This window comes from Podarcis raffonei, chromosome 6 (genome assembly GCF_027172205.1).
Source record: "Podarcis raffonei isolate rPodRaf1 chromosome 6, rPodRaf1.pri, whole genome shotgun sequence".
NCBI classification, from domain to species: Eukaryota; Metazoa; Chordata; class Lepidosauria; order Squamata; family Lacertidae; genus Podarcis; species Podarcis raffonei.
In genome coordinates, this window is record NC_070607.1 from 66,810,870 (window position 1) to 66,832,540 (window position 21,671).

General features: G+C 40.3%; 1 protein-coding gene across 11 annotated transcripts in view; it reads left to right on the forward strand.

Annotated features, from left to right (window-relative positions):
* PPP1R12B (protein phosphatase 1 regulatory subunit 12B) overlaps positions 1–21,671 on the forward strand; it is a 104,206-nt gene that overhangs the window by 73,144 nt on the left and 9,391 nt on the right. For 6 of the 11 annotated variants that reach the window (XM_053393671.1, XM_053393669.1, XM_053393675.1 and 3 more), the window contains 6 exons: positions 11,539–11,555; positions 12,009–12,153; positions 13,353–13,457; positions 13,693–13,746; positions 15,525–15,575; positions 19,392–19,519. In XM_053393671.1, the coding sequence (XP_053249646.1) occupies positions 11,539–11,555; positions 12,009–12,153; positions 13,353–13,457; positions 13,693–13,746; positions 15,525–15,575; positions 19,392–19,519 (500 nt within the window). The remainder of the gene's footprint in view (positions 1–11,538; positions 11,556–12,008; positions 12,154–13,352; positions 13,458–13,692; positions 13,747–15,524; positions 15,576–19,391; positions 19,520–21,671) is intronic. The other 5 variants (XM_053393670.1, XM_053393676.1, XM_053393672.1 and 2 more) reach the window with 1 other exon arrangement.

The window sequence follows — 21,671 nt, forward strand, 5'->3', positions numbered from 1 at the left end:
TTGCATAGCATTTTCATGCATTTGGAGTCACAAAGAACATTTTAAGGTACCGTAATTTTGGTTAAAGATTAACTTCCTGAGAAACTATGGGGTCAATGGCAACTTTAAAGATTTTGTTTAAGGTCCTAATGCACCTTTCCTAGTGCCATTCCTTATGTCAGGGGCTCATGTATTAATGACTAAGCAAAGATCTTCTATTTTATTTATCATCCACGGGGATACCTGCTTAGCTTTCCCATCTCTTGCACTACTTCTTCACTTGAACCCACTTTTGCTGTGCTTCACATCTCTCATCCAGCTTCCCCACTCTCACTTTTGTTCTCCTTTGTGGCTCTTTAGGTGTCGGGAAGGGATTTGTGACCTCACTCATCCCTTTTCTGCAATCCCAGTTTGAGAAACACTGGGCGACAGGCATGTAAAGGCGCCATATAGAGAGAGAGGCTCCTTTCTGTACACTTGATTGCTTAATTGGGCAATTTTCCTCATCTGTCAATTAAACTGCTTATTAGGATCTATTGTTAAGCAATTAAATCACTCCTTCATACTCTGGAGAACTCTTGTTGTACTGAAACAGTAAACAAGTTAATCAGGCTTCCATCACCTACACACCTTTCACTAGTTTTGTCTTATACAAGCACTAGTTCATTTTGAAAAAGTATGCCTCAAGACCCATGAAAGGCTTTTTTTTTTTTGTATGCGGGACCGAAGCTTGTTCACTTAGGTAATTAGTATGCCCGTTGAGATAACTTTGCATCTTCACAAAACAAACGTGTAATAGAAATCAATTGCATGTATATTCTAAGGTGATTCAGTCTTCGTACAACTTCCAGCATTCTTCTTAGCTCTCTGCATGTGAGTCAGTCTCTCAGACAGTTGGCGTTTGCATGAAGTTATTGCTGTTCATGCAGCAGGGTAAAGTATACAGAAAGGGAAAAACAGGTTTTCCTCATGCTCTGACTGCCGTATTAGGAGATGTGTAGGAAGGTTCTTCTAGAGCTAATTGAGCCATCACGCTGATTTTCCTTTTGCTGGTCTTTCCCCGTGGTTTGACTTGTTTGCTTCAAATGAATCTTAACACTTTGCTCTGCTAGTGTTTCTTTGCAGTGCACCTGCTTTCTCTGACTATGTAGAGCTGGTGTATGTATAGTATTTTCTTTCAGCAGCATAATGGACTGCAGGGCATTTAGTTCCATTTTCCACTCCATGATTGAAAGACTAGATATTAAATCATGAGCCTTGAAGATCTGAATTGTAGGGAGGTGACAGTTGGCTGGGAAGAGAAGCTAGCAAAAAGGATAGTTTGACCATCCAGAGTGGGCATGAATGCTTGAATTCATTATCTCATACGTGTACTCATATAATACATTATTAGGAAGAGAATAAAACTCTTATTGACAAATTGCATCAGCAGGATTAAAGTTGTTTTCTCACAAATGATATGCCATGGCAGTGGGAGATCAGATTGTTAACTTAGTTAACTACCAAGGTGCCAAATTTGTTCTTAGTTGCCTCCCTGCAAAAGTAAAAGTAAAATCTTACTGTACTTTTTAAACCCTGAAACACTATTGTAAGGATGCAGAGGGGTGAACAACGAGATCCTCTTTTAAGTTTCCCTTGCAGAAGGTTGCCCCACTGCAAAAGCAGAAGTGTGTCTCTAAATATTCCACAATCCAAAAATGCTTCTAAAGGAAAATATTTTAGAGAGGAAATGATACCAATGCATATGCATGTTTTTGCCTCCTCTCTAGGTCTACTCTATTTGCGTCTACTGATTCCCATGCCTCCTATTTGAACTTTAAAATTTAAAAAACAGTTTGAGGGATTGGTTAGAAGGCAGAAATTTGGTGCATGTATAGAGCGCTGAAAATGGCTTATTTGAGCAGCTTATCCTTGTACTAAATAGGTTAATAATTCTAAAATACAACTAATATTAATAATAGTAAACTACTATCGGTTCACATTTCAGATACTGTACAGTGACCATCGGTAGATGAATCTTACATTGAATTTAAGTTGATACGAGCCTTTCAGATGGTATCCACCTGAGGTTTACATCTATATTAAATATGTTCAGGTGTAGCCCTAGGAATCTTGTGGCCCTTGGATGTTGTTGGACTTTATCTTCTGTCATCCCTGATCATTGACCATGCTGTCTGAGCCTGATAGGAACTGGAGTCATCCTGCCTGCCTGGATAGCTCAGTTAGAGCTAAGGTTGCAGGCTCAATCCCTGTATGGGACAGCTACATATCCCTGCATTGCAGGGGGTTGGACTAGATGATCCTCAGGGTCCCTTTCAAGTCTACAGTTCTATGATTCTGTGATTCTATGAACATTATGAGGGCAACAAGTTTTCTCCATCTGGATTATAGGGTCCCAGCTGTTCAAAATATTTGGATAGGATTTTGGCACTAGAATACCCAGATTCAAATCTTAGATGTAGATCTACATGTAGATGTAGAGATAACTGTCTAGTGGGATGAAATACTAATGTTTTAATAATGATAATGGGAACAACAAGGTATTTTGAAAATCTGACTGTCAGGCTTTTGTAAAAGGACAGGATATTGCACATCTGTATATATTATTCATGACAATATATTAATCTTAAGCATATTAATCTTACCCCATTGTGATGCCCATTGTTCCAAATCACTGAAAACCTCCTTCATGAACCTATTCAGATTCAATATAATCATTTGAGAAATATCCAAAATACCTAAGTAAGTTAAAACCCTGTTCACCAACAAAATGGCCAGTTATCAAATAAGGTATTTCAGATTTTGATTAATTAATTGTATACCCTGACATTCTACCAAAACTATTTTTATTAAATAACATTGCATTGAAGACTTTGTTTCCTTTGTTGCTCTTTGCCCTGTGCAACATGGCTCCAAGACAATTCCTTTTCTACTAGTATGGCCCATCCATTCAGTTCTTAGTAATAGATAATGCAGAACTCATTTTTACTTATGGGTTCCCCCCCTTTAAGTCATTTTAAGGGAACAATTCTACAACTATAATTGACTTGACATAAGCCAGACCTGGACCTTCAGAGACTTAACATCAAAGTTCTGCACTGAGCTACAGAACAACTGTTAACATTCAAGACAGCCACTAAATAAATCTGGCACACATTTCCAGTATCCTACACTGCTGGAGGCCTGAAGCTCAGTAAGAAGCGTTAATGAATAGCCAGCTTTTAGGACTGCCAGTTGTAAAGCTGAGTTTTGTTTGAAGTGCTTTTACACATCAGTTATCCCTTTTTTGTTTTTCATTTTTTTATGTCATAAAGAAGTAATAAAGACTAACCAAATAGGTGCTGAGTGCATAGGGAAACTAGGCTCCATTGACTGACACTTCCTTTTGCTGTGCATCTCATGGCAAATTGAACCAGACTTGAAGGAATTCTTCTCTAGTGTCAACAGCAATCTGCCTTTAGTTCAAGAGGCAATTTCCAGCTGCCAGCACTGTATAGCAGAGGGCCTGGTTCTCATGATGTACATGGCTCTATCTCGGCTCTGAGCTGTGGGCACTTACTTAAAATGTGGTATATTCATAGTAGACTTATTGAAATCAATGAACCTAGACTCCCAGCCTGGCAGAGAATGGCTTTTGAACTTGTGTCCCCAAAGAACCAACGTGAGAGAGGATACAATGACTAAAATGTTGCACTACAGCAGTATAGTGGCCATCCTCATTAGATTTGAACCACCTTCCAGGAAATATAAGTGTATTTCATTCTTCTGTAATAAAAAGGTATATTCCAGTGGGTGGGATAAAAGAAGGTACAGCCTTATAACCCTTCTCATGATGAACTGAAGAGAGGCCCTGCATCTTCTGTGAATGCCTGCATTTTATTTCCTCTTGATACTGTCTTTCTGGAGAGCTTTAGATTTTATTGTCGGGTGGAATGTTTGCTCAACAGCATTTTTCTTTAAAGTGGTCAAGTAGGTAGGTTTCTGAATTCTGACCTTTTCTGAAGTTAAATAAAGTTCATCTTGATATTGTGTGTAGCGTTGTCTATCTTTAGGTTTGATGCTAATGAAGTGCAGCTGCACAGACCTTGAAGAGGCAGCTGGGGAAACTGAGGCAAAAGACAGAAATAATAAAGCCTTTTAATACTACAGTGTTTCGGTCCTATTTGAGTACTGTATTGGAACCATGTGCTAGTCAGATGTAGATGCCAGTTAGAATTACAGAACTTGCTTCAAATTAAACAAGTTCTGTTTCTGTTGTGAATACCATAAGCTCTTCAACTAGATGGTGAAACTGCCATTCATAACAACTAATCCTTTATGTTCTAGCAAAACCAAACCAAAACAACCAGGGATTTTTCTGTTAAATCCATTGATTTATAGCTCCTGAAAAATCATGCTTTGTGTTAGACATATTGGGGTTATTCAAAGGTTGCTCAGTTACCCTGGGTTATTAATCACATGGATAGGATTGGAGATCCTTGTGCTAACAACTGAGAACACTGACTGGATTTGAGAAATACATTGGGTGACCTTGGCTGTCCAGTACCTTGGCTTCTAAGTCCTGTGTCAAATCTCCAGTTTTTCACAGCACAGCTAACATAAAATGACTGCTTGTCGTGCCCAGTAATCTTTGTCAGAATGGGCATCACTGTGCTCAGACTAGTAAATAGTAGTTAAGTTTTTACCCTTCAAAGATGGAGTTTAAAAGAGAACATAAGATGGAGTTCAAAAGAGAACAGGGAGTGCAGTAATTGTTCATGGAACAAGGTATGCAGTCCTTATTGTACTAATAGTAGAGTACAGTTGCATCCTGTAACCCTTTCCGCTGCAGAGAGACAGAAAAGTTCCATGAAGATTTAATGCCAAGTTATGCCACCTGTTTTTTAACATTGGCATCAAATAAAAATCTTCTCCATTCATGCATATTTAAACTCTTCTTTTCAGCTTTTGTGAATATAATTCATGGCCTATAAATCAGTCTTAAGTAAAATAGCATTCTTCTTGCCTAACACAAGACAATTCATGGTCTGGGAGATTACTATAATGACATGGCTTTTATGGACAAAGACCATCCTTCCCTAAAGTTTCCACCTCATCTTAGCTGCAGTTGGTTAAGTTTTGAGCTGGGATGAAAGTCTATTGTAGAAAAACTGCTCTATGTTTCAGCCAGTTTTGAACATGATAATTTTATAAGAGATGGTTCAGCTACTTGGTCAAGAACAAGCTTGTTGGGTTATAGGCACGTGGCACTTCAGTGGATGTTACACACATAAGCAGGAGGGGAGAACAGGCCTGAAAATATATTTGCTTTTGTTTTGGAGCTTCAGGAAGTTATCTGAAAATAGTCGCTTGAAGTGAGTCATTAAGTTACTTTTCAACATGACTTAAAACTTTTCTGTGAGAAATGGAAGAAGACAGCTCAGTTGAAACCGTGAACCAAGTTGGCAAGTATTTTCACATCTTCAAAAAGACCACCTTTTGTAACTTTTCAGTGAGTTAAAATGGTGTAAAATTGTTCTGAGGGCAGAGAAGAGGGATCATCCTAAGGACCTAAGCCATTAATGAAGCAACAGAGCCAGTGTTCTCTGGGTTGCCAAAGTTCATGGGTAAGCAGTGAAATCTCAGTGCATCAAAATAGATTTTCTGGTCCAGGAGCAGAGAAGCAGGCTTAGTGTTCACCTATTGCTTACTGAATAAAGAGCGGCAGCTTAAATAAGATACTTGTCCAGATGACAGGCTATCAATCCTCACTGGATCGCTTCCAATATAATGTGTATCCCCATCCTCATTCTGTGGCTGTTAACTGGGTGAACAGACTCAGAATATAACAGTGGTTCCTTATTGACCTAAAAATGCATGTATAATGTAAACTACTTCAGTTATGAAACCACTCGCCAGAAAAGCTCAAGAAAGTACAAGAAGCACTAGAATATCTGCTCAGATGCAGAATGTTATCATTCTTCCCAAAGCAGTTGAGAAAATAGCTTAGGTTTTTTTCTGTCCTGTCCATCAGTATGTATTTTTCAACCAGTGTTCCATCTTCTCATTAGTGTTACCTGGGTTTGTTTCACTGGTTATTTTGCTACTGGACATTTTTTAAAAAAAATTATTATTTTAAGTTATGTATATGTACATTTTGAGTACAGTATAGTACCACTTATATATGCTGAACTCCCATCATCCCAGACCACTGACCATACTAGCTGGGACTGATAGAAACTGTGGTTCAGCAACATCTGGAGGGCCAGAATTTAGCTACCTGGGCAGTAAGTGATTGGTGCATAGGTGTAGGCTCCAGATCACCTGTCTCCTTAGTCCAATGGGATCGCTTGGTTTACTGCAGCCCACCAATAGTTTCTTTGCTTGCCACCATAGTGGGGCACACAAGAAGCATAATTTCACTTGTTCAGAAGTGTGCCATTGTGTTTTCTCTTGCCCTTTCCATTCAGAGCTAAAACAATGTTGCTTTCCCCAGTGACATTGCTACACAGCTTAACCTTGCTGTGTGACACCATGGTGCTGTCGTGATCCCTGATATGCTGGAAATATGTAGTTTGCAGGAAATAAACTTTAATGAATGGTGCTGAAGCAGTTTCCAGAAAGGACTGTGAACAGGACAAGATAAGCATGAAAACCTTGGAGGGGAAAAACATTTTTTGGCGGGGGCGGGGAGTTCAGTCAACCATCAATCCATTGTTTGATTTTTTTTTTAAAAAAACTTCATTCACTCATATAAGGGCAGTAATTAATACACAAAAATGCAAAATAGATTCTGCTATGCAGTCTAAGTAAGTCTTGTTTTCTGTTAGCTCAGCCAGTTGGAGAGGAGCATAAATGTTGGAAACATTTTTGTTTGCAAAACATGTAAATATCATACTTTCCCTCCTCTTTCCTTCCTTTTGGGGTCAGATGTTGGCCACAGAAGAAAGCATTTGCAGCCAATTAAGCCAGTTTCTCTTTTGGCAGGAGACTTCAGCTGTTCATGCCTCAGTCTTTTAAAATTGCATTGCTGTAAAAGCTTTAAGGAGCATGGTTTTAATTACACTTATGCCATCTGTAGAACCTTTTGAGTTTAAAAGTAGGACTCTAATGTTCCATAATCCTGCATATATCTACAATCAAAATTCTATGCTTTTACTGGCTCTTTACAATCCTTTTGTTGTCCAAATTCACAGAATAATTGCCAATAACTAACCCTGTTCTTCTACATTAAAAACAGAAATGCAGTGTGTATGGTAAAAGAAAAAGCTATGCAGCAACTTATTTGCCCCTTTCTGTTTATTTTATTATCTGCTGCTACAGGTTCAGAGTTAGGTCAGCTAAGCCCAATTTTATGAAGTTTTCTCTCAGGGTATTTCCACATGAGAATTAATTCTGGAAACCCACGCATGCACATTGGGGTTTTTTTGTTTCTTTGCACCATTCATATGACATCAGTGTCATCAAAATTCCATCTCTTCATTTTTAGTCATTTAATCCAAATTTATCCTTCTGTAAGAAATCTGGCAAGTATTACATATGCAATCATTGCTGGTGTGGAATCCTGTCAGCAGATTCGTTAATGGGTGATTTATCATGTGCGTGGCGGGTGGCTTCTACTGTCACAGGGCTGTGTGCGCTTGCTCCTCACCTGAGCACAATCCTTTTCATTTACAGCAACGCACATAACTACTGATTGCTGCCTGTTTTGAATTACAACACCCCAGCTAGGAGGAGCTCGTGTCTCCATTTTGTCCATTGTGAAACATGATAACCCAAGGCTTTGCTTTTTTTTACTCTTGCATGCTTCTTGGGATTTCTTTGGGCTTTTTGTTAAATGTGTGCATGCACAAGTGAAGAAAGACTTATGTATGTGCCCAGAATAAGGAAAGGGGGAGGAGTGATGGAGGTGAAGGACAAGAAACAGAAATTGGATGCTCATATTCAATGTATTTCATGGGCATACATGGATTGGGGGGCATCAATAACCTATCTTGAAGGGTAGAAAGAACAGTGGAAGTGCCCCTGCCTCCACTTAAAAAACAAACCCAAGCATATGAGATTATTGTCTTTATCAGGGGTCAGCGAGGCTCACCGGCCATGGGCTGGGTCACTCCAGTGGAGATTGTCCGTGGGCTGGACCGGCACAGCGTGACACTGGAAATCGCATCTGCACATGTCCGCAGTGCCCCGGAAATCACTTCTGTGCATGCCCAGACGCTGGAAATCACTCCAGCGCAGAAGTGATTTTTGGTGTCTGGGCATGCACAGAAGTGATTTCGGTATCTGCGCGTGTGCAGATGCAATTTCCGGCGCCGCTCAGTGAGTCTCTGCGCCGGTTTAGTACAGCATGTAGGGGACTCACCAAGTGGGCAGCTCGGTTTGGAGGCGGTTCGTGGGCCGGTAAAACAGTCTTTGTGGGCCGCATCCAGCCCATGGGCTGCACATTGCCGACCCCTGGTCGGTATAATGTAATTCCAATTTCTAAAATTCACATAAAGTGTAGTTCGCACATATTTATGTAGTACATTTTACCTAAGTTTATTCTAGAGAGAGAGAGAGAAATTGAGAACTCCATACATGTTGTTTATATAGGGTAGTATTCATATCAGTTGCTCTTGCTGGGATTTGTTAAATGTGAGTTTCTTCAAGAAGTAGGAAATGAGTTTCTTTTCTCATCTCAAGAGGGGGAAAAAACATTTGCCAATCATTTTTTCCTCTCTCCCGAGAAAGCTTGTAGCCAGTTGTGCTGGCCTCATGATGTGAACTGCTTAGGAACCTTGATTAAAATGTAGCCATTACCAACAGCTGCAGTAATGTCAAGAGTTGGCTTTGCTTTCTAAATAAATTCATAACACAGCTGCTCAGAGAAAGTTCGCTTTTGTCCCAACCTTAGTTTTCATAAACTTAATCATGCAATCTTGGTTTATGTGGGATACAAATAGGCCAAGCGTGTCCAAGGATTCCAAGTACTGGAAAAGGTCTAAGCTTTCCAAGGAGCAACATCTGAAATGTCAAATCACTTCCTGTAACTTGTTAAGTTTTTATTCACTTGGGTAACTTGACAATGCATCAGTTACAAGTCCCACTGCTCCAGTGGAACTTGCTTCCAAGAAAGTGTGGTTAGAATTACACCCTTTAGCTTAAAATTTATTATTATTATTATTACATTCTGTTTCCTGGGTTCTGCCTGGTCTTATTTTACCTTTTACATACACCATGTCTGAACTGGTGGAATGTCACTTTATGACATAAAATTGTCATTTTATCCCCACAGTGTTTTCACTTAGAATGCTCAGAAATTGGACAAAGGTCTGGTGATATTCTTTTAGGAGAAAGATTCCATATATTGTCTCAGTTAGACTTCATTGAAATTGCAGATTATGGTTTTCATTTTGCTAGAAGCGATTCATACATGACGCACTTTTATTTGAATACATGGTGTACTTCACTAAAACTTGTACGAAACAGTCCTCCCCTCACCCACAAATTGGCAATGTAACTTTTAAAAAATACACACATGTATGTATTTCTGTCATATACATCCCTGTTTCTCCTCTCTCACCTGTTTGAAGAGTTTCTTCATGTTCTAAAACATAAATATTTAGGTTGTAGTACTGCTAATCTTAAAATAAAGTGGATTAGGTCCACAAATTTGACTTTGTATGAAAAGCTGTCATTAAAAGAGATCAGCAGAGGAATATGCAGTGTGCTAAATGAATTTTGACATGAGTAACTTTTCTTGCAGTCTTCAGAGTGGGAAAGTGGTGATAAATGAATACTTTGAACCAATAAGTACACAATAGGGAGCAGGCTTCTGTACTAAACTGTGGAATTCTAGGAAGCAAAGTACATCAACACTTGGGGACTTTCAGAACAAATTGCTAGTTAAAATAAATACAATCTTTAGAAGTGCCTGTAAAACTCAATTTAACTTCTAAATTAGGAGTATTTTATTATGGTTCTAAGAGTTACTATGGCCCAATATGGACGAATGGTGATACTGAACTTAGGATATCTGGTTCAAACAGCTTTTTCGGTCAGACGTGAGGAAACCATGAGCAAGTTGTGCCTCGGCTTCCAATTTCCTAGTATGCAAAATAGAAAAAATAATGGCCCGCCTCAGAGAAGAGTATTTACTGTTTTATTGTTTAAATTTGTCTGTTGCTTTTCCATATGAATGTGCTCAAAGCTGCTCACAACAGAACAGCAAAAATGTTATTTAATGTGTCATTATAGCAATCAAATGCTAAATTATTTCAAAATGTAACAACACTCTAACAAATAAGTCAAATGAATGCATCAGGACTAGCAACAGTTGCACATCAACATGTGATAGATCATATTTGGGATTAGTATTAAGCTTAGTGCTTTTCATTTAAAAGACCTCTAAATGAACGTAGAAAAAGAAGGCTGTGTTCACAAATCTCAGCATTGTGGTTGTGGGAATGTAAACCAAGAAGACAATACCAAGGTTCACCCTTCCCTTCCCGAGTTCTGATGGAATTATTCAATTAAGATTTGGATCATGCTCTCACATGGAACCTAATCAATCACAAACCTCTAGTAACATTAGACTAATAAATATGTAAACTCACAGACCTAAGCAAGAAGGGAAACAAGCTATTTATAGGCATTGCTAAGTATTCTGAGTATTTATAGTGCTTCCAGAGTATAATCAATCAATCAACTAAAGATGCTAGTTTGACAACTCTAACCTTTTGATCAGATGCAAGTCTGATAGCCGTGATGGATGCTTCTGCACTCACAACAACTCATTTCCAAACAATATAAATATATTTTCCCATCTGTCAAGTCACAAAACTGCTATTACACAAACATTTCAAACACTTTCACCAAATCCTTTGGAACCCTGGAAACCATGTGTAGAAGTTGCTGCTTCTGACACAGTTTTGTTTTTGTCACCTTTGGACAAGTTCTGAGGCTTTGATATTGCAGCCCTGTTTATGGAAGATTGTCAGGATTTATGTTTTTATTATGTTTTTAGATATGTTGCAAGCCAGCCAGATGGGCGGGTGTACATCATCATCATCATGATCATTATTACAAAAAGAATAGTGTGTATGTCTAGTTATGAATGTTCCACTCACCCTTATTGTGTGGATTACTTGGATGAATATGAATCCACTTATTGCATTTATCCATGTAAGGATGATGAGAGCCCATCTTCATTAAAAGGCTTTAATTCACAATACATGCAATTCTTCAGAACAGAACTTCCCATATATCAGATTTTATATATGACATATATTAATACACACACACACACACACTTTAGTATAGGACAGTAATAAAAGTCCCCTTCATGTAAACTGTGTCAAAAATTTATGGAGATTGTATGTATGTTTACAACAGGATTTCCCCTTGGCCTTGAATGTTTTTCAATTTATTTAAGTTGGTTCAAATGAACCTATAGACAAGGTGCAGCAATTTCACCCCATTGGATTTATGGTGCAGTCACTTGTCAAGCGCTTTCACAATTGTCGGGCTTCAGTAGCTGTTAACACTGATATCTTTGTTTTGTTGCTAATCGTGTTTTCTTTTTTCTCCCTCTTATAGCATGAGAGGCTTTCCAGGTAAGCTATTCAGAATGTCTGCTTTTCTTAAAGCATACATTTCTATATGTTTCTTCCCAGCAATTTTCTCTAAACTGCTTATGAAGTTAGAATCAGGAATCCTGATAACCTGTCAGTGACTTAGTAGGCACCCCTTACATAATATGAACTCGCTTTCCTTTCCCCAAACCAAGTTTGTTTTAACAGTGAGCAGCAAAAGGATATAAATGTTTTTCTATTTACTTGAAGATTCCGCCCCCTTTATCTTTCCCACACATTTGAGTTAGGGGAAAGTATTTACTGGGGAACACTTTTTTGTCACATATAATAGGGTATCTCTCTGCAACTCTCCTAATTCCCCCACCCTAAATTACCCAAACACTAAAAATTTGAAAAATAGTGATTGAGAAAGACACAAGTCTGTAAGTGGTCTTAAAGTGACTGAAGCTGTTTTTATATCATGTTTGATGCCAGGTTGGATGCAGCAAGTTCAAGTACTGGCACCAGCGATGCCTACGGGGACCGGCCCTCTGGTCGCAGTGCCTACACCAGAAGAGAGAATCGCCTGGCTGCCCTCAGCAGCAGGACGGAGGATGACAGTAGCAAGGATTATAAAAGAGTGAGTAATTGAAATGGACAGGCCTTCAGGCCTTCTTTCTTCCCCACCCCCACCCCTACCCCTCATTAATCAAATAAGTAGCAATTTCACATAAAGCTAGACTGTTGGAAAAGAAAAGAAAAACAACAAAAATATATATGAACAAATGCCAATACAGCATAGTCCCAACGAAGAGCCTGCTAAAAACAAAAAGCATCCACTGAGAGAGCAAGTTGAATGAGTAGAATTAAGAGCATTCAACAGGACTTGGCACTGGTACATTTGTGTTTCTACCCACTGCCTCTTCCATAGGTGTGCTGAGCAGCCTTGGGCAGGTCACAAATCTTTCGCGTCTGTAAAACGTGGATTTGTTGCACTGTAAAACTTGAGATGTCGTACAGATCTCTGGAAAGACATACAACTTTCTGAATAGTTCACTTGGAAGATCAGTGTTATTTCAGTTGCTAAAATATGTTCTGCCATTTTGCATGTTACGAAGCAGAAAGTGTACAGTGCCACCTGGTGCAATTGCTTGTTGAGTTGGTGCTGGGGCAGGAATGGATTTGCTTCTATTTGTAGCAGTTGCCACACAAAACATGCTTTAATGTTAGTAGTAATAGTTGAAAGGCAGTAGGAACGACCTGAATGGAGTGCTGTGCATCACTTCAGATTAGGATTCATTGAGTTAACAGAGTAGTGGCAGTCACACGTTTAGGGGACCCTTTCCTTGGTGGATTTGCCTACATGGAATCCTTGAGCATGGCATATTTTCAGGTTCTTCTATGGAGCACAATTGGAGCTTGCCTTCATTTCACATGAATGGAAAGGATGTACTCTGGAATAATGTTTAGATCTCTCTTGAGGCCGGGCAGGATCAGTTGTTCAGCTTCTTTTAGGGAAACCTGTTTGCCATTACCAGTCTTCTAATTCAGGAATACCTGATAAGTTTCCAAGGAGCACTAGGGTTCCCCTGGAAGAGAGTTGTTGTTTTTAAAGTAAATATACGCAGGAGTTTGCATGAGAATTTTGTGCATTATTTGTTTAACTTCCTATTCTACAATAAATGAAGATAATGAGTTGCAATTAATACGGCTGCGGTAAAATCTGGTCTTGGGGTCTGAAAGCAGCAGGAGGGGCATCTATTTAACTGCATTATATGAGTGTTGATGTTTCAGTAGATGATACTGTGAGTTAACTCCACTTCTCTTTTTTCTATCCAGCTCTATGAAAGTGCCCTATCTGAAAATCAAAAGCTGAAATCAAAACTGCAAGATGCTCAGTTGGAACTCGTCGATATCAAGACAAAAATTGACAAAATAGCCCAGGTGAAGAGACCTAGGAAACAAAGGATGTACTGGGATTGCAGCCAGACAGAAACAAATGTTTCGCCCTGGTGATAAGGAGTTAATAGCATTTGAGGAGGGCTATCACTGCTTCTCAGACAAATGATAAAATAGAAGCAGTTCTATTCTTAAGAATTCTAATTCTAATTTTATTTGGAAAGGATTTCTTTGTAATACTTTCTACTTTTGTGATAACTTTGGTTTTTCATTTCAATAGCAGAAGCAAGAAAAAACCTCTGACCGTTCGAGTATGCTTGAGATGGAAAAGAGGGTATGTGTTTCTGCTTTTTGGTGTCCACTTACTTAAAACTTAGCATGGTTTTAGAATACATACTCATTTTAAAAGAGAAATATCACTACAGGAAGCTGATTCTGTTCCTCCTTCAAGAATCCTTGGGTAACCCTGATCTCCTTGGCTTCTCATACTTGTTTACAGCATTTTTGTTAACTATAAAACTGTTCATTTCAGCATCCCGGCATAATAAGATACACGGTTTGATAAATCACCACTAATGAAGCCCAGAACTTACTATTCTAGCATGGCTGTTGATGTCATATAGTTGATTAGAGACGTTCCATTGATTGTGGTTATATTTTGAAAACATGAGATCGAATAGAGTCAATTTTATCATAAGTTATCAAAGTACGCTAACTCACTGTGTTTTTAAATGTGTTTTAAATTATTTTAAATGTGCAAGTTTCTTACGAAGATGAGTACCAAAAATACTTAAATTCCAGCAAAGTTTAAATCTAAAGATGAACACATAACAAGCTTAGTATGTAAGCATATTACGTTTGTGCTACTGAATTCCCTTTATCCAGTACAAAGCTCTGTTTCTTCTTGGGCTTATTGGCATGTAAGTTCTTAAAATACCTTCCAAATACTTTCCTTGGAAAACAGTAAATCGTTTGTGGTTTCAGTGCCCCGTTTTGATTTTGTTTATTATTTGCTTGTTTTTTCCTGAAAATACTGCATTTGGGTTTTTGTTTTTTTTAATGCAGACACTAAAACGGAGCTTTGTAAGATGTAGGATGAGAGGTACAATTGAGGTTGCAGTTCTTGGTAGCCCACAGTTCAGTGAAAGCAGCACTCACCTGGCTTCTGGCTGCATGCACTGCTGCTGCAAACTGAGAGGGAGAGAGGGAGGTCTGAGGTGGCAACAAAGCCAACAGGAGCATTGGGTTGGCTTCGTTGGTGTGTTTGCACTGCATCAACCTTAAAATCACCTCCCCCCTCCCATTTTTCATCTCGGTGCTCAGCAGCAAAGTGGATCAGGTGAGCTACTGCCCTGAAGGCTTAATGCCTCTGGCCTTGGAACATAGAGGTTTCCTCTAGCCATCCTGGCTCAATGCCATTGATTATCGCCTTATTGTCTAACACTTTCCATTATGGTGTGTGTGTTCTTTTTAAAGAGGTGCTTTCTTTGCACTCAGAGCTCTCAGCCAGAGGATAAATAAGAAAGAGTAACTTGGCACACCTAACCGCTGTAGTAAGATGACGCTATGCCAGTTTTGTTTGTTTGGGAAATGGTACGTCCAGTACGCAGCTTTCAAACTAGTTAAATTAAGTATCCTCAGGGTGCAATTCAAACTGTCCACTATCCATAGGCTGGAACTGAAAACTGAGCTCTTTTCAATGACCCCACTGGCTCCTATCAAGCTAATGACAAGACAATTGATTTCCTGTGAGGTGAAAGGAGCTGATAGGTAGTTGTGGCCAGGAAGAAACAGCAAAAGGGCCTGTATAGAGCACAGGTGACCCTTAAGATTCTGGATTACAACTCCTCTTATCCTTGACCATTGGCCATGCTCTCTAGGGCTAAGTGAGTTCCTCTATCTCTGGTGCAGAGGTTGGAGATGAGCTGTGGGAACACACCAAGAAGAGGTTTTTTGACATTGTTTGTTCTTAGTGTACATCTTGAGATGTTTGACAACCTTATTAATGCTATTAATGATTTTCCTTCACTGAGGGAAATACAGCCATAGCGTACATTTTCATGTAGAAAAATTACACAAAAAATGGTAATTGTGAAAATATTTTTTAAATAGGAGAAACGAGCTCTTGAGCGGAAGCTCTCAGAAATGGAGGAGGAGATGAAGGTATGAACAATTCTTCATTTATTTTCCACCTTCTGTACATAGTAGCATAATTTTGGATTGTCACATGACTCTGCTGGAGTTTTTTGCTGCAACAGATTAACAGGTGCCCCTCAGAAAATATTAGAATAGTGTAAGTCATTGTTAAAATGCTGGTATTGGATTAACCATTCATGCATGCACACCACTACTAGCTATTGGGAATTTATTTATTCATAAAAATATTTATAAGCCGCCTTTTATCCCTACAGGGCTCTCATGATGGTATTCAAAAACAAAAACAGATTTAGGCTATAAACCAGATTGAGAACATACTAAAAATTCTACATACTAAAAATTCAGAGCCATGCAGAATGGAAACTGTTTTACTGCCCCCCTGGAAATAAGTAGAGAGAAGCCATTTTCACCTCCCTTGGGTGAGAGGGCCACCATTTTGTTACTGCCACAAAAAAGGCCCTGTCTCCTGCAGTCACCTCTTTAGGCAGTGGAACCACGCCGCAGGGCCTTAGAAGAAGATTGTACACTCCTATGGGAAGAGATGGCTTTTCAGATATCCTGCCTCAAGTCATCTAAGGATTTAGAGGTTAGCACCAGCATCTTGATTTGTGTCCAGAAGCCAATGCAGTTGGTATAAAACAGAGTGAATGTGGTCTGTGCCGTGCACATCAGAAAGCAATTTGGCTGCAGTATTGTGCACCAGCTACAGTTGGCAAACCCTGTAGCCCCACACAGTTCGTGCTGCAATAAACTAAATGGCAGCTGGCTGAAGCATGCATCACTATAGCCAGATCCATCTTCTGCAGGAAGCGGCACAGCTAGTGCATCAGTCAAAACTGGGCAAAGGTATTCCTAACCGTAGCAGCAACCGGATAATCGAGGACCAATGCCAAATCCAGTAAAGCACACAAGTTGTGGGAGAGAGTGCATCTCTGTCCAAAGCAGGATATAGTCCAGATAAGATTGCTGACTACCAGAACAATTGACTTGGATTGAGCCTCAGTTTGTTGCCCCATATCTAATCCATCTCTGCATCCAGGCAGTGGTTCAGGACTTCCACAGCCTTCTTGGGGATTAGTTGATCAGGTAGGGCTGCGTGACAGGGAGTTGCTGGATATACCAAAATTTAAAGTGTGCTAAAAAGTCTCCCCAAAACGTCACCTGCCCAGAAAATAGAAATGTTTCCCACCTTGCAAGATAAACATTCCAGAGTTTTGTGTTGCATTTTCTCTTGCGTTTTGTATGCAGTGCCTTGCAAATGCCTCCTGAGTTTGTGTGCTCCATAACCCTGAGGCTCTTATACCTTTATGGTGATACCATTTTATTATGAAGCAGGATGAGGGTATCAGTTTATGTAGCAATGTGTCCTCTCAGTCCTCAGCCAACTGTTAGAAATACAGTGGCCACCGAGTGGCTTTTCCTGATAAAAGAAGGGATTTTTTTCTTGGTGCTCTTGCCATAGAGGTAAGAGGCAAAAGTGGACACAAGCTCTGGCCATGCAGTACTGTGCATGTCTACTCAGAAGTTGGTCCCATTGAGCTCAGTTGGGATTATTTGTGTGTAATATATGATTGCTGCCTAAGAGAAGCACCCACTGCTGCAACATGCCAAAAACCAAGTCTTTGCGAAACTAGTTCTTACTGTATAAATGCATCCAATGCTTTAGGTTTCTAAATGGGAAAGCTATTAGTAAATGTTATAAATGGTAAAAGAAAACAGAAACAACAGATTCTGTTATTGCACAGCACCTGCATGTAAAATTGCAATATGGACATAGAGAAGCCACTGCCTGTACATTGTCTGGGAAAATGCAGTCAGTTATAGTTTTTCCATGTCTCCAAACAAACCACAAGCTGTTGCCAAGGTTCCTCTTGGCTTACCGTGCATGGTTTGTTTGCAGAAGACAACCTGTGAGCCTGCGTTCATATGTAACACTAAGCCAAACAACAGCTTAGTTCCAGGTAGTGTGGCACCAACAGAAGCAGGAGTGGAAAGAAGTGGTGGCGATTTTTGCTCTGTGTCCCTGCACACTTGCTTATCCACATTTAGCTATGGTTTGGCTTACTGTTACAAGCAGACTGTTCACTCTGTGTGTCTGTACACAGTTTGATTGTAACTAAGGCTTGTATGCTTTGTTTCTGCCAGTAACACATTAAGGTCTCTGGCCTTGAAATATAAAATGCCTAGTGGGACAGACTTACTTTTGCCTTCTACTGATTATAGTATCTCGCAGAATCATTCCTGCTAATGTTAAATAAAATTCACTTTGGTATACAGATTCTCTTTTACTCTGAAACACTGTGCAGGTCAAAATGTGCAGCTGACAATTGTATAAAAAAGTCATAAGTGGAGATGTGCATTCACCTCAGACTTGTGCCTCATCTAGGCTGAGGATCCCCACCTCTGGGATATTTGCACCCCCTTGGGATCTGAGGTGGGCACCCAAGTCATTGGAATCACCTCAGAGGGCTTCAAATGTGTTTGATATAATTTTGTAACCTTCCTCAATCTCTTTATCAATAGAAGATGACAGGCAAGTGAGGAGGCAGGCAGGCAGAAGAGGAATTTCACAACTGAGCGCTCTAGCTTCCAATTAGGAAATTTTACCAGGCTCCTCCTTTTACTTCCAATCACAGTACTTTTGGGAGGCATGTAGGAATAATTCCCCACCTGAGCATCCCAGCAAGGGAGTGCCGCCCTCACACTGTTGCTGCATTTCTCTAGTGCACTTGGTAAAGGCATTTCAGCTTGTTGATTCTTTCTCTGACAGACTCCGCTCTAGATTTGGGGTGGAGAATACCCTTTTTGCATCTTTCCCCCTCATGTTCACAAGTCAGGATGTATGTGCAGCAACAGCAGCAGTCGCAATGTAATGGACTACTATTCTCCCACTGCAATTCACTTGCTGGCTTATCCAGTGACAACAGCACTGTAGCATGTTGCGAGCCAAACAGCTGCTCTGCTCTGCTCCTTGCCCATTACAGTGTCACTGCTGGGTTGGCCTGTAAGTGAAAACATGGCGGGGAGGCTGGTGACTTCAGCAGCATCACTGCCAGGAAACCCAAGCAGTGTAGGGTGCTTGGGGCAGGGAGGTAAGTGTTGACTCCAGCACACTCTCAACTGGTGCAGGTCACAGCATATATGCTCTAGTTGTTGGAATATTTTCTACCTCATGCAAGAATTGTTTTGTGGGGCTTGGTGATTGGTACACTGAACATGCCAGGTCTTACACACATCAATATTTAAACTCAGTGTTACCTTTGTCTTCTGCTGCCTCTGCCTGCCGTTCTTTCAGTGCACTATGTCAGCTCCGAACTTGAAGCAGTCACTCTGCTCCAGCATGGTGTCTCCACACTGATTCGAGGAATGTGCCTTGTGAAGGCATGCGCCTTGCTCCTTCCTCTGTCTCTTTCTCACTGTCTCCAGAAGTGTCTGCTAGCCCACTTGCCTGCCTTCCTCTTATCAGGCTTGCTGGTAAAGGTGCATGCATTGCTGTTTCTCTTCCTGCCTTCCTCTTATGCCAGGACTGGGGGTGGGGGTGGGGTTGTGGGCCTTGGTGCTCACTTGGAATGCTAGACATGCAAGTTTTGCCTCGTGCTCACATCAGCCCTTTCTTCTTCAGCTTTCCACTTCCTGTGACTTTGGTGCAAGGGCACCTCTACACCTGCAAAACCACAGGGACAGGCATGGCACCTCTTTTTTATATATAAAAAAAGAACCACCACCCTCGGTTTGGCAGGCTTCATCCCCTCAGAATAGACTACAATGGAAATGTCATCCAATTATGCCAAAATATAGGTATTCTTGATTTTCCCCTTGTAGTCAATGGGGAAGACATCGGGTGCTTCGGAAAATGAGGCGAGGCGACCCTCTGCCTTGGATCCGAGGCGAACTGCGATGTTAAGCCAAGCCACCAAGCCGAGGCAACCCCCAGTCCGAGCCAATGAGAGGTGGGTTCCAAGGCCATTTTTTTTTCTTGTGCACAGCCCTAGTCATGAGGTATGCATTTTAAATCTCATGGCAGTTTTGGGCAAAACTTTTATAACTGCATTTCTTCCCACTCATTCATACTTCATGGCTCCAGAATATTGCTTGAAGGACGATTGATAGCACAAGTAAGTACATGAGAGGAGTTGTCAAGCTTCCGGTTTCCTTGCGCCACCATTTGAGCTTTCTGTCTAAAGACATACAGATTGGTGCTGGACTGGGCAGGAATTCGCCTTTTCAGGCAGCTCCTTTGACATGCCATCCCTTTTTTGGACATCTGCTATAAAGAAGTGCTGTTTTCTGGCGATCATGTTTTTCTGGTAAAGGCAGAGGCCACATCTTGTGCTTCCCTGGTGACCTGAAAATATTAAGCTGGCTTCACTGTACTATATAGGTTTATACAATATGCAAATACTTCTGCTCCCAAAATGTGTCTGTTCTTTTGTCTGCCCCCTGGTGCTTATTTCCCTAGAACCTAACTTCATTTCTTGGTGGTGGTGGTGGGGAGAAATGTTTCTGCTTCAAGAACAGGAGCTGCTGCACCCCTGAAACCATAGTAGTGATGAAAGCCATTTCCTGCCTTGCTGGAGATGGTTCCAATTTATGTCCTTTATGTTTTTACTGAGTGTGATAATCCTTTGAAGTCAAGATCTGTTTCAACTTCGGGGGGGGGGAGAGTTTCAAAAGCGGAAATTGCACTCCATCTTACAGCATGGTCCTCAGTTGCGGGGGATGGGTTGCACCATTGGCCTCTCTAGAGGTCTTATTAAAATGTAATTATTTGAAAGCTCTTAAAGAATTAAAATGAGAACGCAGAGGGGCAAACGCAACACCACCTTGAATTCAGCTACAGAAAATAGCTATACTGTACCTTGTTCTGAAGGATGGTGTGACTAGCAACAACAACAAAAAACCCTCCTAAAAAAGTACTTGTAAGAAGAACAATGTTGTTGTGATACATGTAACCAATATGCAGTAGTTACCAGGATTTTATCCTTCAGGTGTGATTGCTGAAGTGTTTGGCTCTGGAAACCCTAAAGCAGCAGTACTGATTTGTGTGAGGCGGTGAAACTATGAAAATCCTCGATAACCTTATTTACTGTTTTTCTTCTGAACTACCTTTTCTAAATAAATGTAGTGCCCTTGAGTGGTCCGTCAACTTTGGGTGTGCTGTCGTAATATTACAGGCCATTTTCAGCATGTCTGCTTCTCTTGAATGACATCCATTTCATGCATTACATGCCTTATCTGTCCACAACTTCTTTTTATAGCCAAAGTCACCTTGAGTTGACAAAGCAAATATGCACGCATCCTGCCTCAATCCCTCTTGTGCTGTGGTTGCATTTTGGCTTACTCCTTGTCCAGGAACTGCTTTTTCAATTTACATTCTTTCCCTGCTGTACAGTCACCTCTTTTCTTGCTGTCAGCAACTCACTTGGAGGAAGGAAGGTAAAAAACTGAGTTTGACACTGAAGCAGTGTCATTAGGCTCTCTGGGCTGCTTGATCGCTTTGCGACTTGGCTGAACAAAGACACAGCTCAGCTATATCAGCTTAATCAGCTGGAATGTTCAGCAATTAAGCCTTTTAAATTATTGACAGGTTGGACTTTATCATTTTTAGTAGTGAAACCTTTGATGCAGAATTCAGTTTCTTTTCTGGCCCTGCCGCCCCATTTATGATCTGTCGTCCTATGCTATATAATTATTGTGAGCTTCTGAAGAACTAAATTAATCAAGCATAAACCAGACACACCAGCATTAGGATTTCCTAATAGTCACAGCATAGATGATGATGATGATAATAATAATAATAATAATAATAATAATAATAATAATAATAATATATTATTTGTACCCCGCCCATCTGGCTGGGTTTCCCCAGCCACTCTGGGCGGCTTCCAGCAAAGATGAAAAATACACTAAAATGTATTTAGATGGGCAGGATAAGGATACTGTGTTGTGTGTCCCTCACAAAAATGTTTGCAGAGTTTGCTAACCTTTTCGTGTTTTTGTCTTATGGGCTTAGTGCCCTGTACTTTAAAAAAATAAAATAAAATGACTCTCACAGTTGAAAATTAAGTAAATTATATCCAGATATCTGTTTAGCCAAACAGT